General features: G+C 39.9%; 1 protein-coding gene across 4 annotated transcripts in view; it reads right to left on the bottom strand.

Moving 5' to 3' along the window:
• Positions 1-990: 990 nt before the first annotated feature.
• Positions 991-25468, bottom strand: part of MOB2 (MOB kinase activator 2) — a 96390-nt gene continuing 71912 nt past the window's right edge. For 2 of the 4 annotated variants that reach the window (XM_026076422.1, XM_026076420.1), the window contains exons 2-5: positions 11916-12076; positions 10551-10644; positions 3873-3997; positions 991-2279 (exon numbers count right to left, since the gene is read on the bottom strand). In XM_026076422.1, the coding sequence (XP_025932207.1) occupies positions 1969-2279; positions 3873-3997; positions 10551-10644; positions 11916-12076 (691 nt within the window). In that variant the 3' untranslated portion in view covers positions 991-1968. Of the gene's footprint in view, positions 2280-3872; positions 3998-10550; positions 10645-11915; positions 12077-15851; positions 15869-19743; positions 19797-25468 lie in introns of those variants that run through there. The other 2 variants (XM_026076421.1, XM_026076423.1) reach the window with 2 other exon arrangements.

The raw sequence follows: 25468 nt of genomic DNA, 5'->3' as shown, positions 1-25468 counted from the left end.
ATGGCCTATGTTAATGGCACCCAGATGAGAAGGTCAGCAAGACCTGGATGTCTGCCTGCAATTTCACGAGACACCCACAATCTGGAGCCAAACAACAGTGGATAAATTTGGACTCGCAAAGGTGAGGTTCCTTTCTCTCATGCTCTCACTTCTTTTTTCTTTTTTTTTCCTGTGTTCATGCATTTTTTTTGCTCCTTTTTCTCATGCTCATGACTTCTTCCTTTTTTTCCCCTCTCTCGCACCTTTTTTCCTCCCTTATCTATCTCCTTTTGCTTGCTTGCCCACTTTTTCTTTGCTCACTCTTTTTTTAACTGCTCATGCTTTTTTTCCCCTTCTTTTCTTGCATGTGTTGAGCTTTTTTGCTCTTTTTTTTCTTTTTCATTTGCTTGTGCTTTTTCATGCTTTTCTTCCTCTTATTCTCCTTGTGCTTGCTCTCCTTTTCTCTCTCTTTTTACTGACTTTTACTGCACAGTTGGAGAACTCATTCAGGAAAACCTGGGATTCATGCCAGGTCAGTTATTAATGATGTGTACCTCAAGATAATTGTCAAAAGCAGTAACAAAAAATTCTCAGAGACTGTTTGCAGCAGATTTGGTAGAAACACAATTGCAAGCAAAATCTTGCATTTTCCCAACTGGAAATCCTGACTGCCACAGATCAGTGGAAATGTGAAGGAAAGAGTCATATCACGGCCTGGATTGATACAGTATCTGCTGCAAAATACCCAGGAGCCCACTACACATGGAGAATTAAGTATGTACAAACAGGCAACTTGCTGCTCTTTTCTATGTATGGCTTACCTTCTGAGTCTGCAGGTTACCTGGGGAGGAGTTCATCGCCTAGCACTACCAGAAAGGGTAAAGGATTGATTAGAACTGCTAGTTTATGGGGTAGAAAAAAACAGAACTGTTTCCAAAGCTGGCTGAAAGTAGGGCCAACAGCATTCAGTGGTGAAAGGGACTTTTGACGCTGCAAACACAAGAACAAAGCTTATGGCTGATAGATTTGTTTTTATTATTATAGAACAGATGAACTAAAATAAGCCAACAATATAATTTTATGCCAACAGCCATCTTTCTAGCMCAGGCAGTGGACTGACTCCAATGTACCCTTCTCCCCCTGGGGCCTCCTTTCAGTGGGAAGCAAATGGTGATGGCCTTTGCACATGGGTTTTAGACTCCAGTGATCTTACTCCTTTTGTTCATAGAGGTGTGCCTGCAAAAAGAGGAGGTGGGGCAGGGGGAGGCAGAGAGGAGAGTATATATGTTGTAGGAGCAATAAGCAGAAAGGCTTGTGGATCTTCTTGCATGTTCATGGGTTGTGACCAGGTAGATAGGACAACTGGAGGATCACACCCACTCTCAACCTGTAGCAAGCCCCTAATTGCTACTCTAGTCAAGCCAGGAGTTTCTTCCCATTCCAAGCCAGCAAAGGGCAAGATGCACTTGACTGAGGAATTTTTGGCATGGAGAGGGGCAGTCTATGTAAAACCAAACCAAAAAACCAACCCCCCACCCCCAAAAACAAACAAACAAACAAATCTGCATTTTAAGCCACTTCAAAATAAAAGTCACTTCTTATAATATAATAGATATTTTTAAAATGGCAGGACCACCATCCTAGAAAGACAGAGGGCTTGCACTCAAGACCAAAGAAAGAAAAAACAAAACAAAAAACCAAAACAAAAAAACAAGAGTGGCCCCACTCTCAAGCTTGGCCCTCTTCTAAAAACATCCATCTGACCAGGTAAAAGGAGTGGACAGAAAATAAAATAAAATTGGTGCAACTTCTTGCCAGCTGGCGCATTAAACCAAAGCTCCATACAGTCCCATACAACTGCACATCCTGTGGTGGCAGCATAATTTCTTTCAACTTTCATGTTGTGTATGCCTGTATGTATGTATATCTGAACATATACATACAAAATATATATTGTTTTTAATGTTAGTTTTGATCCTGTAGGAAGGCTCATCTCTCTTTCACGTGGTTCTGTGCTCCTGCGCTGTTGCTGCTCCCATTGCCGCTCCCGTTACTGCTGCTCCCGCTGCTGCTGCAGAGGACCTCCGTGAGGTCATCCATGATGGTGGTCTCTTTAGGGTCCACCAGGTTGAATTCCCTGATGAATAGGATAAAGTGTGTGTAGAGCGTGTTTAAATGTCCGTGCAGCTCCAGTGCCAAAGTCTCCTTAAAGTGTGAGGAGTAGATATGGGCCAGCACATGGAACAGGTACTTGCAGATCTTCTTCACTAAGGACTCAAATGAGTTTGGGAATTCTTTGCCTGAAAGAAGGAAGACAGACACTGTGATAACTCCAGCTGGTCACCTTCAGCCCTGAAGCAGCATTTGTTCTGGCTGAGCTGTAGGTAAGTACAACTAGCCAATCTAGAAGAACAGACAAATTGTGGGCCCTGTATCACCTCTCAATTTGTTCTTTTTACAAGACTTCAGGGGAAGAATCTAAGGTTTTAAGCCTTTTTATTAGAAGTTAATCTTTTAAACCCTAAGAGTTCAAAAATTAGGAGGCAAATATAATCATTCTTTAAAACCACAACACTTTTTGTTAATGGCTATAAAACCAACAAGGAGTATTTCTGGGTCTTCATCCAGTTTGTCCAGGAGTGGCAGGTTTTTCCCATAGAGAAAAAGAAAGACTTGGGAAACTAATTTACAGATAGTGAAATGGAAGCTAATGCATGTAGGCTTGGTGTAGTGTTCAGCAGTCAGCCTAACTTCATATAACTGCTTGCTTCATCTCATTGCTGAAATTCTATCAAGTGGGAAAAGAAGGAAATACTGAKCAAGAAAATCTGCTGGTTGCATTCAGTCAGATGCAGTCCAAATTGTACACGCTGAAGCAGCAGTATGCCCAGTATTGGACAAATACTGTTTCATGACACTGAAAACAAAACTGAGGCAAGCTGAAAAGCAAAAGCCGCTATCCTATGCTGTGGTGCACAACAGGAACTATGTGACAGGTCTATAGTGCATCTTGGCCTCATTGACAGGCAGTCACATGAAAGACCCTTATTGTCCTTGAACAAGCAAATTACAAAGCATATGCTAAAAAAAGTTAACTGCAGCTGGCTTATGAGGCGCTGTCTCTTTCCAGATCCAGATGCTTACAAATAAAGAATAACAGCTGAATATTTATTATATGTACCTTAGTTCCCCAGTTAYCTATGGTAAGGGACTCAAGCTACCTGTTTTTAAGCCCTGATTAAGCCCAGCTACAATGGTAACTTCTTTGCCGCAGGTACCTATGTTATTCCCTTAATCAAAGGCATTGCACATAGCAAACTTGTTGGGCTACAAGTTTGAGCTAAAATTACATTCTTCTGTTGCTTTTCAGTTCTTAAAAAGCAGACTCTTATTTAATCTCTGGAGGGGAAGGGAGAGTCTAAACAGTCTGAGAGACAAGACCAGGTTGGGAAAAGAAATCAAGCCACATTCCTGGCATTACAATTTATCTCCCCCTGATGCACTAGGGCTCTAACAGAAAGGGTAGAACAGCAACAAGGTTAAAATTTATTAGTAGTAAACTATGTTAAATACACACATACATGCTGACAGTTTTCAAATCTTTGTCCTCTCTGAATATAGAGTTCTTCCTAGAAGATCTCAAAATGTTTGAAGAAAAAGACATACTGATGATGAAACATCAGCAAAAAGGAGAGAGGATCACAAGACTTTCACCCCCGTTCACATGCCGACAGTGCAAGTCTTACTGCAAGAATGAATCTAGCTTAAAATCTCCTTGCAAAAAGAATGTGAGAAAGTTCTCTGGCATTAAGGATACACTGAATGCCAGCTTTCACCTTATTTGCAGCATCTGCAAAGACTGATGGGAGGAACCTGTCCAAAGGTAAACGTACCATATTTTGTTGGAAAGACATCCTCATCTGTCACTAGTTTCTGCACCGAACTCATGACGAAGTCAACATACTGAGGAGCAGTGCACTTGATCTTCTTTCCCCGCTCATCATACCAGTAGTACTGTCTGTGGAAAGAATTGAAAGCGTCACCACATTTACACCTTGGATTCTCAGCTCAACTCCTAAGAGGTTAGTGTCTAAATAATAAAAAACAATAGCTGCCACGTTACCAAAATAGATCATACCTGCTACAGAGAGATTCGCTTCAGAGTGTCTTTCTAAATCAGAAGCCCTAAATTTCTCCTAGCCAGTTGTTTCTCCCTATCAAGCACAGGCAGGCTTCTGGCAAGTGTCCACAGAGAGGAGCTCTGCTTCCATTCAAGTGGCACCTTCTCCAGCAGACAAAAATCTGTGGAGGGCTGAAAACCATCTGGGGAGGTAGATTTCTTAGAACAGGCTGGCCTATCTGAGGCAGTGATAACTACCTATCCACCACAGACTGAGGGCTCACAGTCTATAAAACTCTGGAGGAAAGCATTATCACTATTTAAAAAGGGCAGCAACATTACAAAGCRATAAATCTGTGGTCTTCTGATGCTTAACTAGCACCACAAAACATAAATTAGTCTTGTAGTGTAGTATTATTAAACAGACAGAAGGTGGCTCCAAAATACCAGCTTTTAAGGAGTGAGGTATCTGCAGCACTTTTAAATGGTATAAAGCCTGTTTCAAAAACCAATTTTGGTAAAGTTTTCAGGACAGTTTTGCATATCTCTACCACTGTGCCTGAGAACCCTGCTCCTTTGCTTACAAACTCCCAAAGACCCCTAAATTTACCTTTGAAYTCTGCCACTAGTGAATAATCTTGTTGGATCTTAAGGAACAGAAGACGTGCAATACTGTCGGTTAGGCTTTCAAAAGTAACTGTAATTTAAGCAGTTAGCTGTAATCCTCTTGATTAACAGCAGCCATCAAACTATACCAGGAACATTCTCTAATAATGCATTACAGTCAACAGGGAGGAATCTGAAGGCTACARAAGCACTGAAGTTTTGTTATTTTTTATCGTGGTTAATTTACACACCTCTAAGTGTTACCAGGAACAACTATCCATTGCACTAGGCATGCAGAGTGAGAAACATTTTAGAGATAAGGAATTTGGCAAAACACTTTTTCTTTGCCTACACCACATTAGAGGTGTCTGAGTTCCAGTTCCTGAACTCTTCCTTCAAACTCTCTAAGCCCTGGGCGCTGTCCTGTATCATTTCAGGCTTAATGTGAAGTCCATTGTCTTAGCCTTCCTCAGAACACAGGATAGGTGGGATTTGCTGACTGCCTTGGAAGCAAGGTTAGAAGTGGTTTTAAGGCTCAGAGCTTGGCTAGGAAGATAAGGCCCCCACCCTCCCGCTTCCTACACATGTCCCTGCCAAGCCAGGCTACTGCTTTTTGCGTGCCTGTCTACCTCCAACTCTGCTCTGTTGACTAAGGATCTGTTATCTGACATTCCTCAAACAGATCACTTTTTGAAAAGGATTAAACAAACTTCATCTGTAGCCCTAGCCAAACTATCATTTCAGTGGGAAGTCTAGCCACCTTTGAACACCCTTTCTTTTAACTAACTTTTGCATGGAAGATAAAGATTAAATGTTGGGTTTTTTCGGTGCATAACAGGACTAGACTGCATTGAACTGGAAGGATCTATAGGTGCTGCTTGAAAATTGAAGATAGCAGAACAGCTGTTATGAAGCAACTAAGAGAAAATGTTAAATCATTGAAAAGTTCTAATTTACAGTCTGTTTCCATTGCCCAGAAAGATTCTTCAGGGACTGGTGGTGGGGGACAGGACRAGACAGGAAACTAACAACATTGTTCATGTCTCCAAGCAGAGGAAACAATACAGAAATTAGCAGTATAGCTCAACTATAAGAGAGGAGAGACAACCGAAAACTAATTCTGCAAACACCTGAAGTTTAGTATTTTTCTTTAAGCTCATTTTCAGCATTTGATGCTTGGTCACTCTTACATTGTTAAGTAAAGGTGGTGGGTTTGCCACTAAAAGGGCATAAAGAGATGAGCAAGTGCATGAAAACCACAGGAGTTAACAGCTCTTAGGTGAGGACTGTGTTCTTCATCACTGCTTATTTCCTTTATACAATCAATGTGTAAAGAATTATACAAACACAAGCCATGTGTATCTCATTTGTCTAGTCCTGCAGTAAACTGCAGCAAGGCAGTTCTAGGTAGGTCTGACTTATTTTGGGTCTTAGGACAATGCTTTTTGCCAAGAGCAAAAGCAGATTGAACTATCTGTACCTCAGCAATTTTCTCCTGCTGCAGAAATTCTTAACTACAAGATAGAAAGCACAGTTTAGAGTTGCCTTTAGGCACAAAAAGGAATGCGAGTAATTTGGTTTTAGTTAAAAGAAAGTTTGGCAACTATGCAAGTTCACATATATGAAAATACAAGTGAATAAATCTGCTGAAACATCCTCCTGTACACCCTTCGTTCCTTCCAAGTTAAAGTAATTATAGCAAAACAGGAATTTAAGAGGAGAACTGTTGAGAGTGGGGGATAACTACAAGAATTGTCCTGTTGATTAGAATTGTCTTCCTTATGTTTCAGTGTTGTGGATAGAGTCATCACATGCCTTGGAGAAAGAGAGGAGCCCCTCACATGCCATGAACATCTCACCAGGTAAGCAGCTCCCCACCAACCCTCAAGTTATCTCCATGACGAGATACTAAGGGCTCAGCTGGGCACAGAAGTCTAAGTGCATTCCACTGTTGGCACTGTGACAGTGAAATCCCATATTAGGCAATAGATGGGAAGCAAAAAGGATTCAAAGATGACACTTAAAGACACCTTTCAAAGTGTTTAAATGATTTAGATTTTGATGATTTAATATGTGGAATTCTTGCTGATTTGAGAAGTTTGCAGCTCCACTCTAAGACCCAGGGAGAAATGAMCCATGATACAAACAATAAGGTAAACATATGAAGTCACAGTGCTGCATCTTAATATATTATGTAATAATATATATGTACATATTTTATCTGCTTTCCTACAGAATATTCTGGTTTTGTGTTGATGAGTTCAAGGAAGATCACATAGTTGCTATTGTATACATAGAAGCCAAGGCAGAACAGAGTTTAAACTGGTACATAAGTAAGAAAAGGTCATTGGAGGAGTGGGAGGCAAATGCTGTAGCAATTATGTCCTCTGGAAAGGAAGGAGGGAGAACTAGTCTTCCTAGAAATTCTGAGAAGACAGGTTATGAAGAAACYGAGGATAACAAATGTATGAAATGCAAGGGCAGTAATAGGGTGGCTGTCAGCAACTTGAAATAATTTTGATGGTTTGATAAGGGGGGAAGCAACATTTAAAGCAGCAAAAAAGAGAAAGGAGTCACGATGTAGTTGCATAGAAAAGAAAATGCAAAACATGCAAATTTGACTCAAGGTTTCTTTCAGGAAATAACCTCCACATGCAGAGACACTAAGAACGTGATAAACAACAGAAAAGAGATTGTAAATTAGATCAAGATGTAAAGAGATTAGAAAAAAAGAATGGATAAGGAGAATTATCAATTAAGGGATTTCAATAGACAGAAATGAGACCTTATACTTTATCAGTAGCCTGCTTAGAAATTTGCATCCTTCCTTGATTTCTGCCTGGGGAGTTTTGTAATCTCAACAACGCTTACACAGCTCTTAGGTACTCCGCTCATGCAAGCACTTTTGAAAAGTTCTGCCCAACAGTCAGYTCATGATGGTAAACTTAAAATTGTTTGTAAGTAGTAGTTTGCATAATAATAAAGCATAACAAATATAAATAGTAAAAATTGCATTAAAGATTATCACTTGCTGTAAAGCAAGTGCTATAACCTATTAACAAGCAAAACAAGTGATTCTTAAACCTACATTCATGCCATCCTCAAGTTTTGAAGATAATCGGCCTTTCTGATATTTCTCTCAGCATTACTCCATTGCTTCCCAGCAAACACTTCCATCTATTCCACATGGATGCTAGTTTCAGTCAGTTATCTCTAAGTGACCCTGAGAAGACATTTTCTTCCTCATTTTGTAAAGATGGCTGTGTTATCTTCTATATCTGACAGAGAGCCAAGAGCTGCATCTGTCTGCAGTTTGTCAGCTGGCTGGAGCTTCTCTGAGGTGCTAAAACTTTACCTCAAATACTTAAGTGCAACTAGTGTTTATTCTTCCAGCAAATCCTGTAACAAAGAGCAAAACCTACAARATTGAGTATTTTCTATGGGCTTTGAATGCAAGGTAAGTTGACAAGGAACCTGTTCTCCATAGTTAGTTTGACATCTCAACCATAAATAGAAAAGCCTTCCTTAGGTAAGATCAGAATGGTGTGATCCAAAACACACCTTAGGAAGCTGGGCAAGGAAAGTATAAAAGAACAAAATGCAGAATTTGGTGCTGAACTACATAACAAATCAGCACTGAAATGACGACAGACTGCACCCCTACTCCAAGGTACTGTCCCACTGTGGCAAACCTGATCTGTGTAGATGCTATTTTTTTTCCAGTAGAAATTACTTAAACAGATCATATAGTCATAGAAGGCCAAATCTGGAATGTCTGTCAGATAAATGAGCAACCGCCTCTAATGCCTATGTGATACCCTTTATAAACTGGAGGTAGGTCAGTGACAGGATAAACCATATCTAGTGGTGTTTCTCCAAAACAACAAGCATGTGCTTGCCTTTCCTCTTTACAGCAAGATTAAAAAAAATGAATGTATAGCTTTATCATAGTCAGAATTAGATATGAAAAAGGAGTATTTTATAAGCAGYTCTCCATGTTCCATTTATGCTTATCTTAGTAAATCCCACAAGGGAAAAAAGCTAGGAAAGGTAGAAGAGAAAGATAAAGATTATCCAAAATGGATATTAGAGCTATTTGGAGAACACAGTTGTGAACAGGGCCTTCAGAACTGAACTGTATTGAGACATGTAGCTAGATGATTGCACCTATGTGTTTTTTTCATAAACCCCGACACTTGATAGAAGAATGAAATACGCAGCCTGCAGTTTGCAAACATGATTGGTCATCTGCCCCCAAGTACAGGAAGATAATTAGGTTGTTACGATTTTGCTAAACACAAACTGTTTCAAGTGTTCACCCAAGTGTAGACATGCTTCCTGTTATTCCCAAATAGCGCAATCTTCAGTTTTCCAAAACAAAGGATAGCAACATTTTGGTATCAGTCCTCACCTCTAAAAAAATAGACTACAGCTGGAGCTGCCTGCAGGCACTTCCTTTATTTATGCTCATACATCAGCTGCTTACAGCAAACTCAAGAGTTTAAGACTCACTGCAGCAAAATAAAGCAACACTGATGTAGCTTTCCCACCATCATGTTCTTTTAGACACTATTATCCCATTAGACAAGCACATACACAGTTAAACTCAGTCCTTTGGACAGCCAGTGCTACATCAGGAATTAAAACACAAGGTGGCTTGGGAACAAGTGTCAACAAAATATTCATCTTACTGATCACCGTTTCTTCTTTAGGGACATGCTGTCCACTTTTGATAAAATCTGGGCCTAGCAGAGATTTATTACTTTCTGTTCCAGCCTGCTTTCAAAGTCCTTAGCATGGCCTTTAATTCTCTAGTGACAGTTATCTTTCCAACTTCTTACATGCAAAAATATCCTCAGTAGACTTTACATTCTTCAGAGTGCTCTCAGAGCCCCTGATATTAATATCAAAAGTATGAGATAGCCCAATGCATTAAGCTAGAATTCCTTTTTAATCACTACATAATTAGTGTTGGAAATATAATAATAGAGGTSTGGTTTTGTTGTGTACAGTCCCTGGGACATTTGTTTGATGTACAACATTAACTGTTTAGCTTTCTGTGAACTAAATGAAGCCCAGGAAATGCAAGAGGAGGGAAGAATGGCACTATCAACATGTGGGGGGGGGGGAACCAAAAGGCTCATTCATACCCAACTGGATTTCATATTCCATCATGTTGGACTGTACTAATCAAGAGCAAGAKTTTATGGTAACTTTTTCTTATGTATGTTCACCATGTACAGTAAAACTATAAAGCTTTCTTTCATAAGTGACAGCTACTCAATGTTAAAAAGGACTAATAAATCCTACAGAGTGAAAGCACCAAACCAAACCATTTTCCTTACTCTTTGTGAAGCTGCCACTTGTGCCTGCTGTGCCCAGGGGCTCCGGCAGAAAGCCAGTGGCTCACATCAGGCTAGAGGTTATCCAGCAGCAGCCGGGTGCTCTGTCAGCATCGCAGCTATCAAAAGCACCCTCTGAGGTTTCACAATCTGTTTATCCTTCTCTGCCTTCTACAGAATCCCAGCAGTGTTTCCAATAAGAACAGTTTCGCTTTTTTTTGCTTTTCTAACTCTCTACCCAAGCTATAAACATGGTAATTTGCCTCTCTGATGTGACCTTATAAAACCAACTAACAATCGTCAAAGATCCAGGCCTCCACAAAAGCAGATTTCCACCACCCTTCACTGGGCAGGGGGAGGATGCACAGCTGCCACATCCTTACTAGGCAAAGAGATCAAGCGCACTTGCCCAACTCCATCGAATACCAGTATCCGCCCCCAAACAACTCTCAAGACTTCATGAAAAACCTGCAACAGTAAATACTGAGCATGCTGTGACTTACGTATTGCACACTGCCATGGTCTGACACGACTCTCCTGTACAGAATTCTGAGATTGTACTATATTGTAAGTTGATGTGATGAAAGAAAGTTGTTGCTGAAAAATAAACACAAAGGAAATTTGTAAGTATAAAATACTTTCAAACACTGATTGTCCCCCAGACAATTATTTAAATAGAGCAAGTGAAGTGACTTCAGAGTCCCAAGCTTGTGTACACATTTAAACATGATTTAGCTAAATGAGTCTAATGATGAACTGCAAAACAAAAAGGTACAGAGAATGAAAGCTCTTGTTTTGATTTAAGATGAAAGTACCATGATGCATCAGCTCTTATTACTCACTAAGCAGCAAGACTGGAAAGTGTCTCTGCCATCAGCCTCACCTTTATAGTTGAATACTCTACTCTAAGCTGAAGGCAAGCAATTTGCTGAGTCCTTTTGAAGTCGGACTTAAAATGCACAGTTTAGAAGTGGCTGGAAAACGACATTATTAGTTCTCATGACATACCTCCTTAAAAAAAAATAAAAATCAAATATCATGAAAACTATTACATTTCCACTTTTTAAGAATCTCCTAAGATATTTGGCATTTTAATATTCCTCAGAAGGCACCTCACTTTTTCCTAATGAGTCTCTATATTTCCCTAGTGTGCAGTTTAAAGCAATTTCTTGCTACTACCACATACTGTTGAAAATGTAAGCAAGACTGGGTCATACCTGCAGGTTAGAACTGACAGATGAAGTAGAAGCACAGGGAAATACTATAAATCAGAAATGAGATGCACAGGAGAATTTTTACAGCATTTAGTCAGAGCATCTGATCTTAAGTCAGTCATCTTAAGTCAGTCACTTCTTTGAGCTCCAGCTTGACTACAGTTTAAATTCACAATAATTCCACCAAAACTGGGAGAGGGTGGGGAGAAGAAATCCATCCAAAAGACTTAATGTCTGGTTTAAAGCATAACTTGCATTGTATACAAGTCTCAATAAATTGCCTGTTTTTACAATGCTTCTGGAAGACCAATGGCTTGACTCAAAAACACATTGAACCAGCAGGTTTAGCAGACTGTTCAAAGGGAAACTGATGGTCCTCAAAAGAACACTAAAAATTTTGATGCCCTCAGTGTTACAGTGAGGGAGTAGTAGGAAGGAGGAAATATATCAAGACTTCCATGCTGCTGAGCCCACTTGGAGTGTTGTAAGACATCTTAATTACTACTCAAAGTATAATGACATGCATTATGCAGTATGCCAAAACAGTCATTGAGTGTTTTTCTAAGCACTGAAAACAGTAAAAAGAAACAGGATTAATGAATGCCTTTTTGGGTGTGGACAGCAAGCTCAGAGGTAAATGTTCACAGTACTCACTGTTGCTGGCTAGCCACTCATTGAGGTCTATTTCTCGCGGTAACATCACTAGCTCCTTGAATTCGAAGTCAGTAATTCTGGATTTTGTGTATTCTGGCTCTARGTAAAGTTTCTTCTCTTCCGGTGCTGGCTTTTTACCATTTGGCTTTCCCTTGGACTTCCTGCAAAAGATTAAAAAAAAGAAGACAGACTACCTTTATTGCTGATGAACAGCCATAGTAACCTGAAAGAAATCAGTTTATCCAAACTCTTCCAACTCATGTATTTGTGTTTATATTGCTCCTCCTGCCTTCTATCCTCTAGCTTTTTTTTATTATTAAAACAAAAGATAGTTTTAGAAAAAAGTTTATTTGAAATCATCCCCTTTTTCAAGTAGCTGTGAAAATTTTGAATGGCATAAGAAATGTCAGACTGAGCTGTTCCATCTCTGTCGTCCTTTTATCTTGTCAGTTTAGATAGCAAATTATTTGGGAGAGTGACAGTCTTTCTTTATGCCTGTGAATAGTGGTGACAGCAGAGTGGCACTGTGCCCAAGGGAGCTACTCTAATGGAAGTATATTAACAATCTGCTGCATCATAGTTAGCTTTCACCTGCAGAATGGGAGTTTGAGAAACAGCGCAAACAGACTGCTGCAAGAAGATACTTCTCAGTTGGAAAAATGCTTTTTCCATGCAACTTTATTGGCATTGTTCAGTCACAGGTACAGCTCTCCTCACTATTCCAGCCCTCCACTCTCTGAGATACCAGAAGTCTTCTGGAAGCGAACATCTATGAGTCCAACAAGAAACTGGTAACTACAATAACACTCRCTTTCTCAACTTCCCCTATATTTGAACCAGAAAGATCTGACTTAAATCCTTTAAAATGTGGAACAAATGGCTACCGGTAGAGCTGTGTGATGAAATAACCTTCCATTTAGATTTAAAAAAGCAGATAAACCACATTCCACAAGATGCATTTATCTCCTTGGCATATTCAGGAGCTCTCTTGAACTTATATTGAGTCTCATCATACTTCTCTCTAACCAGTAACTTAAGACTAAATGGACTTCAAGACTTCAGGAAGGCCATCATCAAGGGAAATCAAGGAAAACATCATGACAGCAGCATGATTCATGTTTACACACTTGCAATATATTTATAAACCACAGATGTGCAGAAACTGCTATAGTAGGTTGGTGGTAGGGGGAAGATAGATAGTCGCACTTCATTTCCGCATGGTAATGTGGAAATGAATGGTTTGAGGAAGGATGTCTGTTACACAGAACACCTTTTAAAGGGTACGAATGCAGTATRAAAACTAAAACTCATCTGTAAAAACACTAGTTTAGCACATAGCTGTTCTTGCACACTTGCAGCCATCCCATTTTTCCACAGAAGTACATTCCAATTCAACAAAGCCTACAAGATTTCTCTCTTAGGTTTATTTAACAAAATAACCTGGGCAGTTCTCATAACTGCTCCGCATGTTTTAGGACATGTGAAGTCTGGTGTTCTACAGTGTAARGCTCAATACAGAAGGGCTGCGCAGTTAGACCAACAACTCCAGGCTGACAGGCCTCCAAACTCTTACACTGGTAGATCTCATTTGAACCTCAGCATGTAAAAACAAGCTGTAGATAAGAAACAGAGAAGTCCAGGAAAAGAAGAATTTTAGGAGGCCCTGCCTTTAAGGTGTTTAAAGATGCTTTAAGGTAAGCTTAATGTATATTTGGGCCTGAGACTTCAGACTTTCACAGAATTTGAGATGACATTCAAAGGAAAACATAATAGCATCAAAAGAACAATCTCCTTCAATAGTCTGTAACCTCACTTTAGACCAGATGAAGCAACGTATTTGACCTCTTCCTTTTTCAGGAATACCATGCTAAGACTTCAGACTACCTTATCCTGACAGTAAACAGCATAAATCCAGTTGGAACTATGTACTTGGCCCTGAGCTAGTAAAAAAAAAAGTCGAGGCCACTGATTTACTTAATTCCATGCACTGGCTGACTTACTCCTACACTGCTGAAATGAGGCCTGGCACATTCTGTACAGCATCTTCACACCTGCCTGGCCTCTGGCAGACAATATTAAGGTCTATGCAGAACATACTCTTTGGGGTTTTTTTTAGGTTGGTTAACTTTTGTTTAGGGGTTTATTGGGGTGGGGGAGAGCTTCAGGCATGCAGGGATAAGTTGATTATTCAAGAAAATGAAAAGGGTTATAGTTCTAACAACAAACATGCATAAAACTTCAACCTAAAAGACTGGTTTGACAAACTGCATTAAACCACTTGGGGAGAAAAGTTATCAGAAGTACTTTGGGCAGAACACAGCTTGGGTCTTTGCTTTTACTTCAGGATACTTAAACCAAGGGCCGCAGGTCAGGGCAGAGCAATGCTGTGCCACGTCAGCTAAGAGCAGTTTTCTGAGAGGAGGTGGAGAGAGAAAGACTTAAGAGGTCAAAGACGGTCTGTCATAGAGCCAGGCTGTGGAGGGAAACCACAGAAGGAAGCCAGACATAGGAAGGCTGAGGCAAGCTTTCCAGTGAATAAAGTGGATCGAGTCTAATTCATCTTTGCTCAGAATCTTCCCCCATTTCAAACCCCTCTCATTTCTACAAAATGACAGTCTTCTGTTGGATTAGCACATGCAACCACTTTCATCTTTTCAACAGACTGTAAGTCTTTCTACAACTGCCTGGTTCTGGAATTGGAGCATTTCAAACAAACTTCCTGAAGGACCCCTGGCCTGCCCCTTTCAAAAGCTCTGATCTATTAAAATACAAAAACAAAACAAAAAATACCTGACTGACGTGCATCATTACTGAACCTGTAAAATGCCCATAATCACTGATATCAAAGGGTTTACTCACACTACTGCAACCTGAATGTCAAATCACCATCTGCAGCACAAACTGTTTTTTTAATCTTTTGCAGCTGCTGAGGGCTAAAGCAGGACCACAGAAATTGTTTCTATCAGCAGGTATTCATGATCTGAATGCAGTGGGATTGGGATACTATAGAGCCCAAAGAGTACTAAAGTGCAAATAAAAAAAAATCTCAGTCTTGAAAACACCAAGTTCTGAATTGTTCAGGACCACATTTCTTCCTTCCAGTAGGCAGAGCTCAGACTGTAACGTCTGGCTTCTTAGTATTAACAGAATCTTGCTTAGTCTGAGGTGTAAAATTGTGGGTTTAGTGTGGAAGCTGTCAATACTAAAGTGTTTTCTTTACAGACTTACAAAGCTAGAGTGTTACAGCAGTATGGAGAAAACATAGAAATATGATTACATACTATTAAGAGTCAACAAATAGTTCTGTATTCCAAATAAACAAAAGTGCATACATTCACATTCACAATTACTAGAATTACCAAAGACTATAAAGTTTAGAAGTTAGCTTCCTTCCTCCTGCTCTCTCCTCCCTCCCAGTTCAGAGTTGTTTCAAAGGCTTGTAAGAAAACACCATCTACCTGGAACCAACTCCAAATGTGCCAAGAGAAGCATCCTTTATTCCCTTTGTTATATACTGTAAAGTGTTTACATTCCATAGGCCTTCCTAAAGTTTTCATTTCATGTTTTAAGTACATAAATATGAAAAATTGCATAGCCATCTCTGAGATGTCCCAAAAGACCCTTCTAGGTGAAGAATGTAGCAGTGGGCATAAAGCAGCACATTCACCAACAGCTCACTCAGCCTGCTTTCAATAAAAGGAAAAACGATGAAAACATTAGAATTGCACTGTTCTATTCAGGAAAATCAAAATCCATCATCTGTAGATTATTTACTGGAAAATGTAACTAAATGTTTTATTGGACCACAAAAAGTTTCATACCTTTCAAAACAGTTTATATTGCTACTATAGGCACCCTAAAGCAAAACAAAGTCCTGATTCATTTGTTTATCTAAGTCTTTCAAGAGAATTCTGCTAAATATGTCTTAGCACTCACATGTCAGGTCAACTGCATCACCAGAGCAGCTGGAGGAGTAGCCTTTAGGCAGCAGTTTGGTGGAGGTCATTCAAGAGGTTAAACCAAAAACCTGTCCAGCAATGCTTAACTACTAATTAAGGGGAAAAAACATCTTTAGGGAATCTAAGGAAACACCACTCAGCAGTTTTTATTGACAGGTAAACCAGAGCACAAACTAATTCTTCAGATAACTCCCAGGATAAGGTTATGTTTGTTTGGTTTTAGGCACCCAACTCAATATGATGCCACAGACCAAGTCACACCAGGAGGAAGTTGCAGAGAGGGAAAAGTGATGGGAGGTGGCAGAACAGAGGTCACTTAAGTGAAATGTCTGAGAAGACGGTTAAACAATCTGGTTCCAGCCAGACATAGCACATTCATTACAGATTTGCTGCTTCCATACTCTGCTTTGTATTCCGCTGAGAAAACAGGGCAGCTGGAAGATTGTCTGCATTTCACCAGAGAAAGACATGCAGATGGCAACTGCAGCCAGTGACGGGCCAGCTGGGCCATGATGATCACTTTCCTGGACTAACTGCTTTGTTAAGATCAAGTAAAAATGCCAGCGTCCTAGGTATCTTTATCATCTCAGTTCATCAGGATCCTTCTCTAATCTCTCCTTCATTTCCTTCTTGATCAGAAGCCCAGTGGTTTTTTGGTCTAAAAAACCCACTCTGGAGCATCTTCAAAGCACTTTGCAGGCATTAATTTAGTTTTAATATCACAGGAGGAAAACATTATCCYCATTTCACAGCAGAAACTGGCTGTAAGGTTCAAAGTTTGTTCGTAGCGTGAATAATAAAGATGCATTTCAGTTTTAACTGATCTGGTTTGTTTGGAAAGAAACACATGGGAAGCAATCTGATACAACCAAAGAAGSGTCTTTTAAGCGGATCTGTGTGGACATGCTTCGTAGCCTGATTTAGTTTACATTATTTTGGAATTGTACCAGGCATCCGTATTTTTGGTTGTATGAGCCTGATTTAGTACTAGTCTGATCACACAGGAGATATTAGTGATTTACTAAATGYCAAACTTTAATAAACTGATCATTTACAATTTTAAGATTGTCCCTACCAATTCAGGATTCCTTTGTTCCACAGGCAATCAGTTACCCAACACAGCTATAATAATTTCTTGCCATCTCCAGCAAGCTGTGCAGTTTCTTAGACTATATCTAAAAATTGAATCTCTTTAAGGACAAATCATGCTGCTTCAATTACCCTCTCCTGTCCTACTACCTTCCTCACCAAACTAACCAGCCTGAGGGGAGTGACTTTTCTCTTTTTTAAATACAAATCACCAGTGTTGTTGTTAAGTGGTGTATTAAAGYGTTTTTAGAAACAAGCACCACATACAAGTGTAACTTTGAAAAGTTAAAAAAAAAAAAATTTTTTTCCCCCCAAGTTCCAACCAGGTCTCAAGCATGTCAGTTTTTCACATGGAAGTTGACAGCAGGTTTAACAGGCTTTACATGGCAAACTTCTGACTTCCCATTTGCAAACCTTAAAAATAAATAAATCACAAGCCATTTTAAATCTGTGGGGGTAGGGATGAAAATCTCCACAGATTATGAACTTTACAGGACAAAGATGCTTATTTTGCAGTTAATAACAATTTTTTTTAAATAACTGATCCTCTTTATTACCCAAGTTTAAGCGACAGAATGCTAAAAAAAAAAAAACAGATCTAGAAGAGAGCATATCTCAAACTGGGATAATCGAATCTATTTAAGTAGTGCTGGTGAGAGGAGATTAAGAGCCCACAGTTGAGAGTAATGCATAGAAAAATAGCATAAAAAGAAAATTGTATTTTAAGAAAGGTCAAAAAATAAGATATTCACAGAAATTTTACCAAATGATATAAAGAAGTTACCTGAAGTTTTGGGGGGTTCTTTTCAAGTAATCTAAGTTGTGCRCTACAATTTGTATGGCTCAACATCTGGAAAATTTATGGTTTGAAATGCCACATTCCCAACTAAAATGTTTTTGTGGAGAATTTGCAGTCTCCCGAGAAYTAGATGAACTGACAGCAATGCCATACTACACCTTACCCAGGTGTACTCCATACTACTGCACTACTGAATATAATAATCATCTTGGCCTTTAATTTTCATCATGCCATTTTTCCTTTCTCTTTGAAAAGTAATGTTTTAAAATATCCTCCACAGATGAAGTATTAAAGCGTGAAGTCCTCTTGCCAAAATCTACTTTCCTGGCAATCTGAGGATGGGGGTTAGCCTCTTAAAACGTCAGCCAACATAGAATTAGAGAGGCAGTTAGCCAGCATTTTAACAGCATCTTATAGGCCAGTCTTTATATGAATACTTTCATGTTTTTATATTTTGCAATGAAGAAAACTCAAAGGGGTGGTAATTCAACATCTAAGTTATACTGGATATTTTCATTTCAACTTCTCCTTTCTCTGGGTAAGGAATCAAATGGGAGGCGAGTGGAACAGAAGAGGCAATATAACTCATGAGTTTAAAAAATCTGAAAAAGCAAGCTCTCTCCCCACCAATACACTCTCTTTGCAAAGGGGAAAACCCCAAAGGTTTCCGCCATCCATGAAAGGCTAAGGCTTTATAAGGAAAAGCAAGTTAACTGCTAACGGATTTACTCATTAGTTTTCTTTTTTTCCGTAGGTGCTTTACTGGAAAGAAGTTACCAGTTAATTTCTGGTTAGGAATGTTCTGCTTAAGTATGGGAATTCTGAACCTATTCACAGCAGGAAGGAAACAGTTTCTGAGCTAAAATTTATGACTCCCAGTGACAAACTCCCACCAAGAACAATTAAGCAGCAGGTTACGCCAGTTTTTACAGGACAGCAACAACAAACTCTTGAAGGCTGTTCATTTTCACACCGCAGCCATTCCATTTTCCACAGCAATCTACAATCTCTTCCTCTCAGATAAATACAAGGACTGAAAACTTAAAAGCTCCATGCACCTTAAAGTCACTTGTTGGTAATTAAGGTCTTTCAATATTTATTTGCATGGTAGGCGAGAGAAGGGGAATTAGGTGTTTCATCTGAACRTTACTGTAGTTGCTCTTCCTTTGAGAAAAAGTCAGAGACTGTACGATATTGTATCTTTGTGGAGATTAAGTAAAATACTTCTCCCTTCCTCCTATTTTTAAAAAAGGATGGAGAGGACAGATGGACAGTCATAGCATATCTTGTATTACCATCTTCTCCAGGATGCAGAGTCTGCTAGATGCTGTTAAGGGCAGCCTGCAACCCTCTCTTGCCTCAAACTGTACTCTATATCAGCACTAGCCTCCTCTAGCCACCAGCATATTTGGTCTTACATTTCTCAAGTAGACTTCAAAGCGATTGCTTTTTTCCTACAATCCCATGCACAGTGTTACCCCAGATCACTGCTGACTCTTCAGCTGAGAATGCCATAAGATGGCACACCCAGAACGTGAATCCTGGATATACACATATACATTCAGGATTGGGAAGGAAGAGAAGAGAAAAATCAGCATGGAAAGGGAGGTTGTGTAGGGTATTAGAAAGCAAGCCCAAATTCCACTGTATCATACAACTAAATTGTTCAGATTGCTGTGGTTAGACTGCTTCTCCAGGGCTTGGGGAAGGGAAGGAGACTAAGCTTTTTCAGACGGTCTCCATTCTGATTTCCTCTTGCACCAGGTCTGTGACAGACCCCCATGACCTCAGTTTCATTCTTGCCGTCTCCTGCCCTGGGAGTCGACTCCAGGAGTCCAGGAATCGGTTACACTGCAGCTCTAAGGGGGCTGCACAGAATAAAATGTCTTTGGCAGCATTTCTGGCCCTGCTTCTTCATTTTTGTTCTGTTTTTAAAAGTTACTAATAGTTTATTTAAGAGGAGGAGGAAAGAAGAATGTACCCTAAATGCCAGGGAAACTTTTTCTTCTGGATTCTCATAGTGGCTCTTGGCCTTAAAAGGCAATCTTTGCTTGGCCTCCGGATGCTGTGCTGTAAACAGTCGGTGCCAAGGCATGGCAGGCATGTTAAGGACGACAAGTGCCATAACGTTATTTCATAATGCTGCTTCTCAACAAAAAGCCCAAAACATTCTGTAGGGCCAAACTGAGTTCCAGCTGCTGCTGCCTGCAGAGCAAGAACACGGGACGCTGTCACACACTATGTATCCGTCTCCAGTACAYGGGGCTTTTCCGTTCCCTTCTGTGGGATTCCCCACCCACCCCCTCACTCTCTCCCCTTGCCTTTCATCCCCCATTGCTGGTTCAGTGTTCGCCACAATGTTAGCACGCACTGGTGTGTCAGCTGCACGTTAACTGCCTTGGAAACACAGTGCTGGATCTCCTAAGTAGGTGGTGGTGCCCAGGTATTACTGCAGCTCCTTCTCTTCTGCTTCGGATCCCCTCTTTTCTCTTTTAACTCTGGGAAGAATGACTACYGAGGCAAGGCCAGGCTTGCAAACAGCTCAGTTAATGCTACAAAAATGCGCAGAGTGCATTCTTGTGGTAAAACATGCTGGACTAGAGTTTCTTTTCTTTCAGCGTACCTGCCAAAACTCCTCCCCCCAAAACTAGAGGATGCATCTAACTTCTCCAGTTGCCTTTGAYGAGGGCTGTCTGACTATATAATCCCTGCACTGGTCCAGGTGCCCCTCCAGCCAGCACTCCTGGGAGGGGCTGAAGGGCACTGGGTCACRGGAACGTGAGAGGGAAGTGCTGTCAGATGGGAGAAGAACAGATTATTTATTTCTAGGAGCCAGTGCTGCAATTTAGGAATCATTCACCAGCTCAAACACAGAAAAATTTCTTATCCAAGGAGATACCCTGTTCTTCATTTTCATCTGTCCTCTTACCTTCATGCCAGAAAGCCCTCATGTATCCAAACCAGTCAGTGCCAAAACAAAGGCTCAACAAGATTCTTTTCCCAAAAGATTTAATACAAGTCCAATTTTTTGGTAATTTGGGGATTAGGAAAGAAAAAGGGCACAAACCTTTCCTAATGTTTATTCTCAAGAGCTCTATGTGGAGCCAAATTAGGTCTGTGGTAAAAGAGATTCAGTAGGTCATAGATTAGCAGTGTCGCAACAATTAATTTATCCAATGTTTAGAACAAACCATAGAGCAGAACAGTGCGTCATGGGTCCCGTGGGTGCCCGAGTCCAGAGTGCATAAGAGACTGGGGGTGAGGGGAAGAGAGGGAAGATTGTTGCTTTTGCTGTTTTTCCTCCCCAGTTGTGGGCAACCTCTCTGGCTGAGAAAGCAAGCCAAAAGTCGAGCAGGAGCAGAAMCAATCGCAGCTATGCCCACCACGCCTGCTCAAGCGCGTGTTGCACTGTGCGCGCTCTCCCCTACTTGCAAATYCTCCTCTCCCCAGAAGGGCACGCTCAGAGCAGGCCCAGGCACAGAACACACAGGAGTGCAAGAGGACAACCCATGTTGACTCTCCATGGCCACYTTCCACCCATATCTCTGTCCTGTGATCTCAGAAGTTCATCAGCGGAAAACATGGGCTGGAGTCCTTTGTTTGGGGATCCGTTTTGTTAAGCTGCAATTCATTTCAGTCCCCAGGCACACGCTTCCAAAGACCCACACRCAGTACAAAGATAAGGATCCTCCTGAAGAGCATCAACCTTTAGAAGAAAAATCTCATTTGTATTCTTACAGCAGATAACACATCCTCTGCACCCTGCAGGAGGCTTGATAACTATTACTCATATTGCAGCTAGACAGTAGGAATGGGATTCATTTCATCTAACCACAAATACCTGCATATGTAAATGCTTATATCTGAATTAGCTGTCTAAAGTCCCCTTAAAGTCAGCAGAAACTGTTTTTTTCTGTAGTGGAAAACATTTCAGTTCAAGGTAGAGATCCATAGCATAGCTTAAATTTTTTTGGTTAAAACCTAAAAGCAAAGGAGAAGARTCTCTCTCAACTGAAAATAGACAATGGCAGAAACACAGAGCCTGGTTCTGTTACAAATGATATTGCTGTAGAGGGGAAATCTCTCACAGCAGGAGCTATGAAACAATGAACAGTGAGAACAGTGATCTGCTTTAAGATTTAGATTATCAGAAAGTAAGTTTTGGGTTGTGTTTTAAGCCCCTTTACACTACAAGGGAGGTAAATCCTATATGATTTATTATAATATTCAAAATAGTGTTTTTTCAACACGATTTGAAATCCCCCGGAGGTCAAAATGACTGCTTCTAAAGAGCAAGGAAAAACTAAAGCCAACCCAACTGGGGGAAGAAAGGAAAAAAAAAAAAAGGAGGAAAAGAGAGAGAAGAAGAAAGAGAAAAAGAAAAAGTAAGTATCCCTCATTTAAGGTTTTCAGAATCTGCAAWTTGAAAGAAAATGTAAATGCCCAGTGGTAAAAGCATGGAAATTTCTTAATTAACATCTGTTACCTGCATGTTTTTAGGCATGTCTATTAACTTAAGCAGCAATTTTGCTACTTCTCTCCTGTAATCTTCTACTTGCTCACAATAAAATAGAGTTGTTTTGACTAATGTATCATGGCTAAATTCAGGTTTTGACAGCAACTGCTCCTCCTGGTTATTCTGATGCAGCCCTTTTATCTTTCCAGGATAGCGCACGCAGACGGATACACTTCAGGCCGCCTTTGCAGGACAGCAGTTCACCACCAGAACTATTACCGGGGAGGATGTGCACACCACGGATGTTACTGTTCCCATCTTCCAATCCTAATGGAGTTTGTAGAGCTGGCAGATTGCAAAGCTATCTTTATTTCTAAACTGAGCAAATTTGATTTGGAAACTTCATGGCCTTATAAATGTGGGATTTCACAATGTAGCTTACACAGAGTTGCTTTTCAGAGTAGAACTGTGCGTTAATAGCCAGGAATTATTTCACCATGGCAACCTGGCTTTAGCACTCAGACTTCTTGCTCTATAGCCCAAGACATACAAAYGCAGACGGTCTACTCTGCTCAGAGAGTATCAGAGAGTACCTGCAGACAGGTTTGTCTTTGTACACAAGTGTTTTACTTTCCTCACCGCCTTTTTCCCTTGCAAGCCACCTTTGTACTATGCAAAAACATTTATCTAACAATACAGCAGCTGGTTTTAGGTATTACCATAGCCTGAGGAAAACCTATAATAAAAGGAAATATATTAGAGATGCAGGCCAAGCTCCCTATCCCCARCCTTACCTATGTATTATGCTTTGGAGGATGGGTACAAATAATGCTTAATGTACATGTAATCTCAATTTTACAACTGTCAACTTTTAAAAGTCTACCAGAAGGCTTTAAAATGTACTTTAGAATTATGCTGTGCACTATGAAAGAAGGCAAGTATGGACTGCATGACACGGTCCTCAAAGAGTTAATGAAAATACTTAGAGTCTGTGCTCTCAGTAGATAAATATTTTTCAACATGGTGCAACATGTCAGCTTGCAGCTGAGCTCAGTCATAGTTGTTGTCTCTCTTCAGCTCCCCAGAGGCGAGGAACAGTAAAGGGCTGTCTTTCGTACTTCCGGCAGGGCTGGGCAAGTTGCAACTATGCAGGCACAAAAAGTGTCTTGCATTGGAAGGATAAGTAAGTTATTTTTGTTGGGAAGAGGGTGAAAACAAATTCATCAACTGCCTTCTGCATCTGTCTTGCTACTTCATTACATAAACAATTCCACCTTTGGAAYGTCATCTATATGCAATCACACGGAAAGCTGGATTTCAACAGCTGAATCCTGCATATAAACACAATCTGTTTTACATCTAAAAGAACTGCAGGAGGACTCACAGATAAGTGTTAGGGCACCACAAGTGAGACTGTACACAGAAACATGGGTAGCAACGTACTACTTCAAACATCTTAGCCTTTGTGCAGCAGCTTCAGTAAACAAAGTATATCAGAGCATGGAAGAAGGTCATTTTTGCCCCCTATTCACAAGCAATTTTGCATGCCTACACCTGTAAACTTATTTTTAAAGCATTTGTACTAGCACACACATGTGTGCATTGCATTGAGACACACAGCTGTAGGGAATTCCATTACCTACAAAGCCACTGGTTATTGAACAGGTTGAGCAAAGAATATCAGTGTGAAGAAGCAGCCGCACCTGGAATTTAGATCCACTGTATCAAGCTGTACAAACTCATCCGTCACACTATAAATGAATTACACATTAAGGATAACTTAATTGCTGTCAGTTACCAGAGACCATGGTCAGTTCTCTCAATGGCAGCTTTAAAGCTCAAGAATGGATTTTTTTTTTTTCCTTTTCATAATAGTTTGGCTTCAGTTTAAACCTAAGCTAGTTCAGGGAAGTCCCACCTTTCCTGGCGTGCCTCAGATCAGATCCGATGATCAGAAATGGTAGCTTTCAGTCTTAATTTATAAACTGTCGTCTTAAACAGAAAAACTGAAATCCACRGTTCAAAGACACAAATTAAGTCTCCTCACAGGGCAAGGGAGAGTTAAAGGTAAAAGGAATCAAAGCATTATCTTAATTAGATAACTTCATTAACAAATGATATGGGCAAAACATTCATTAATCTAACCACATAGTTAATTTTTAAACTTTGCAACAGAATTCTGCAATGCTCTCTCTTCACTTTTGTCATCAATAGTACACCACTGTTTCAGTATTTCCTAGAAAACAGCATGTTGAAATTTTACTTTATATACAGTAGAGGAAGAAAAARAATTATTTTTTTTAACATAGAGTATTTGAATGACTGATGGAAAAAAGTTGTAGGGAGGATAAGAGTTTAATTACTGGTACAGTTGTTATCAACCAGTGTTAATTGGCTTATGGGATGGCAGTGACCATTCTGACCCTGATTTCTTACTTTTCAGGATATTTCATGGGAGACTGAAAAGCTTAAGTAGAAGCATCTTTTCAGATGTGTACTGACCCACTAGCAATCAGAAAAACAGAAACAAAGACATAGTCAAACTTGCTGTTTTACTTTCAAGGGCTTGCTGAAATATAAGTTAATTATTTTAATGAAATGCTGAAAACATAGCTAAGGAATTAGTTAAGGAAACCTACTGTACTAGTAATTTTCAAAACTAAATATTAAAATTAGATGAATATCTGTGTGCTTACTTTGTTTCGTTCTCTATTGCACGTGCAAAAGACAAGCAGTATCTTTAACTGTTCATGTGGATTTGCAATTAAGCAGTTTGTACAAGCAGAGACTAAAATCTGAGCTTCTTTTCAAAGCAGTAAAAAGTCATGCTTTGACACTAGTTTTTTGGGGGGGTTTTAATCCATCATCATTCCTCAAAACAAGAGATGAACGTGACCAACTACTTTTCAAACACATACTGCATTGCTTGCCTGGTAAGTCCTGTTTCAATTTGAGACAGTAATAAACAGTTCATATTCGTTTTGTATAGATGTAAACATACTTGCTAGTGCACATCTACATTATTTTTTTCCACTGCAAAGAAATGAAAGATGATTCCAGTAGTCTCTGTCAAGAGAATAGTTTACTGTCATTACTGAGTGATCCAGTTACTTTGCAGTACTTGAGGCCCTACCTCAGAGCTCATCAGGAATCCTCGGAAAGCTTATAGCTGAAATCAGTTAACAGGTTAGTTGGCTGGACTGCTAATAAGATGCTGATGACCAAAAAAAAAAAAAAAAAAAAAAAAAAA

The sequence above is a fragment of the Apteryx rowi genome, unplaced genomic scaffold (assembly GCF_003343035.1).
Source record: "Apteryx rowi isolate R43461 unplaced genomic scaffold, aptRow1 scaffold_430, whole genome shotgun sequence".
NCBI lineage: Eukaryota > Metazoa > Chordata > Aves > Apterygiformes > Apterygidae > Apteryx > Apteryx rowi.
The sequence above is the reverse complement of the archived record's forward strand: the minus strand, read 5'-3'. Positions and strand labels throughout refer to the sequence as shown.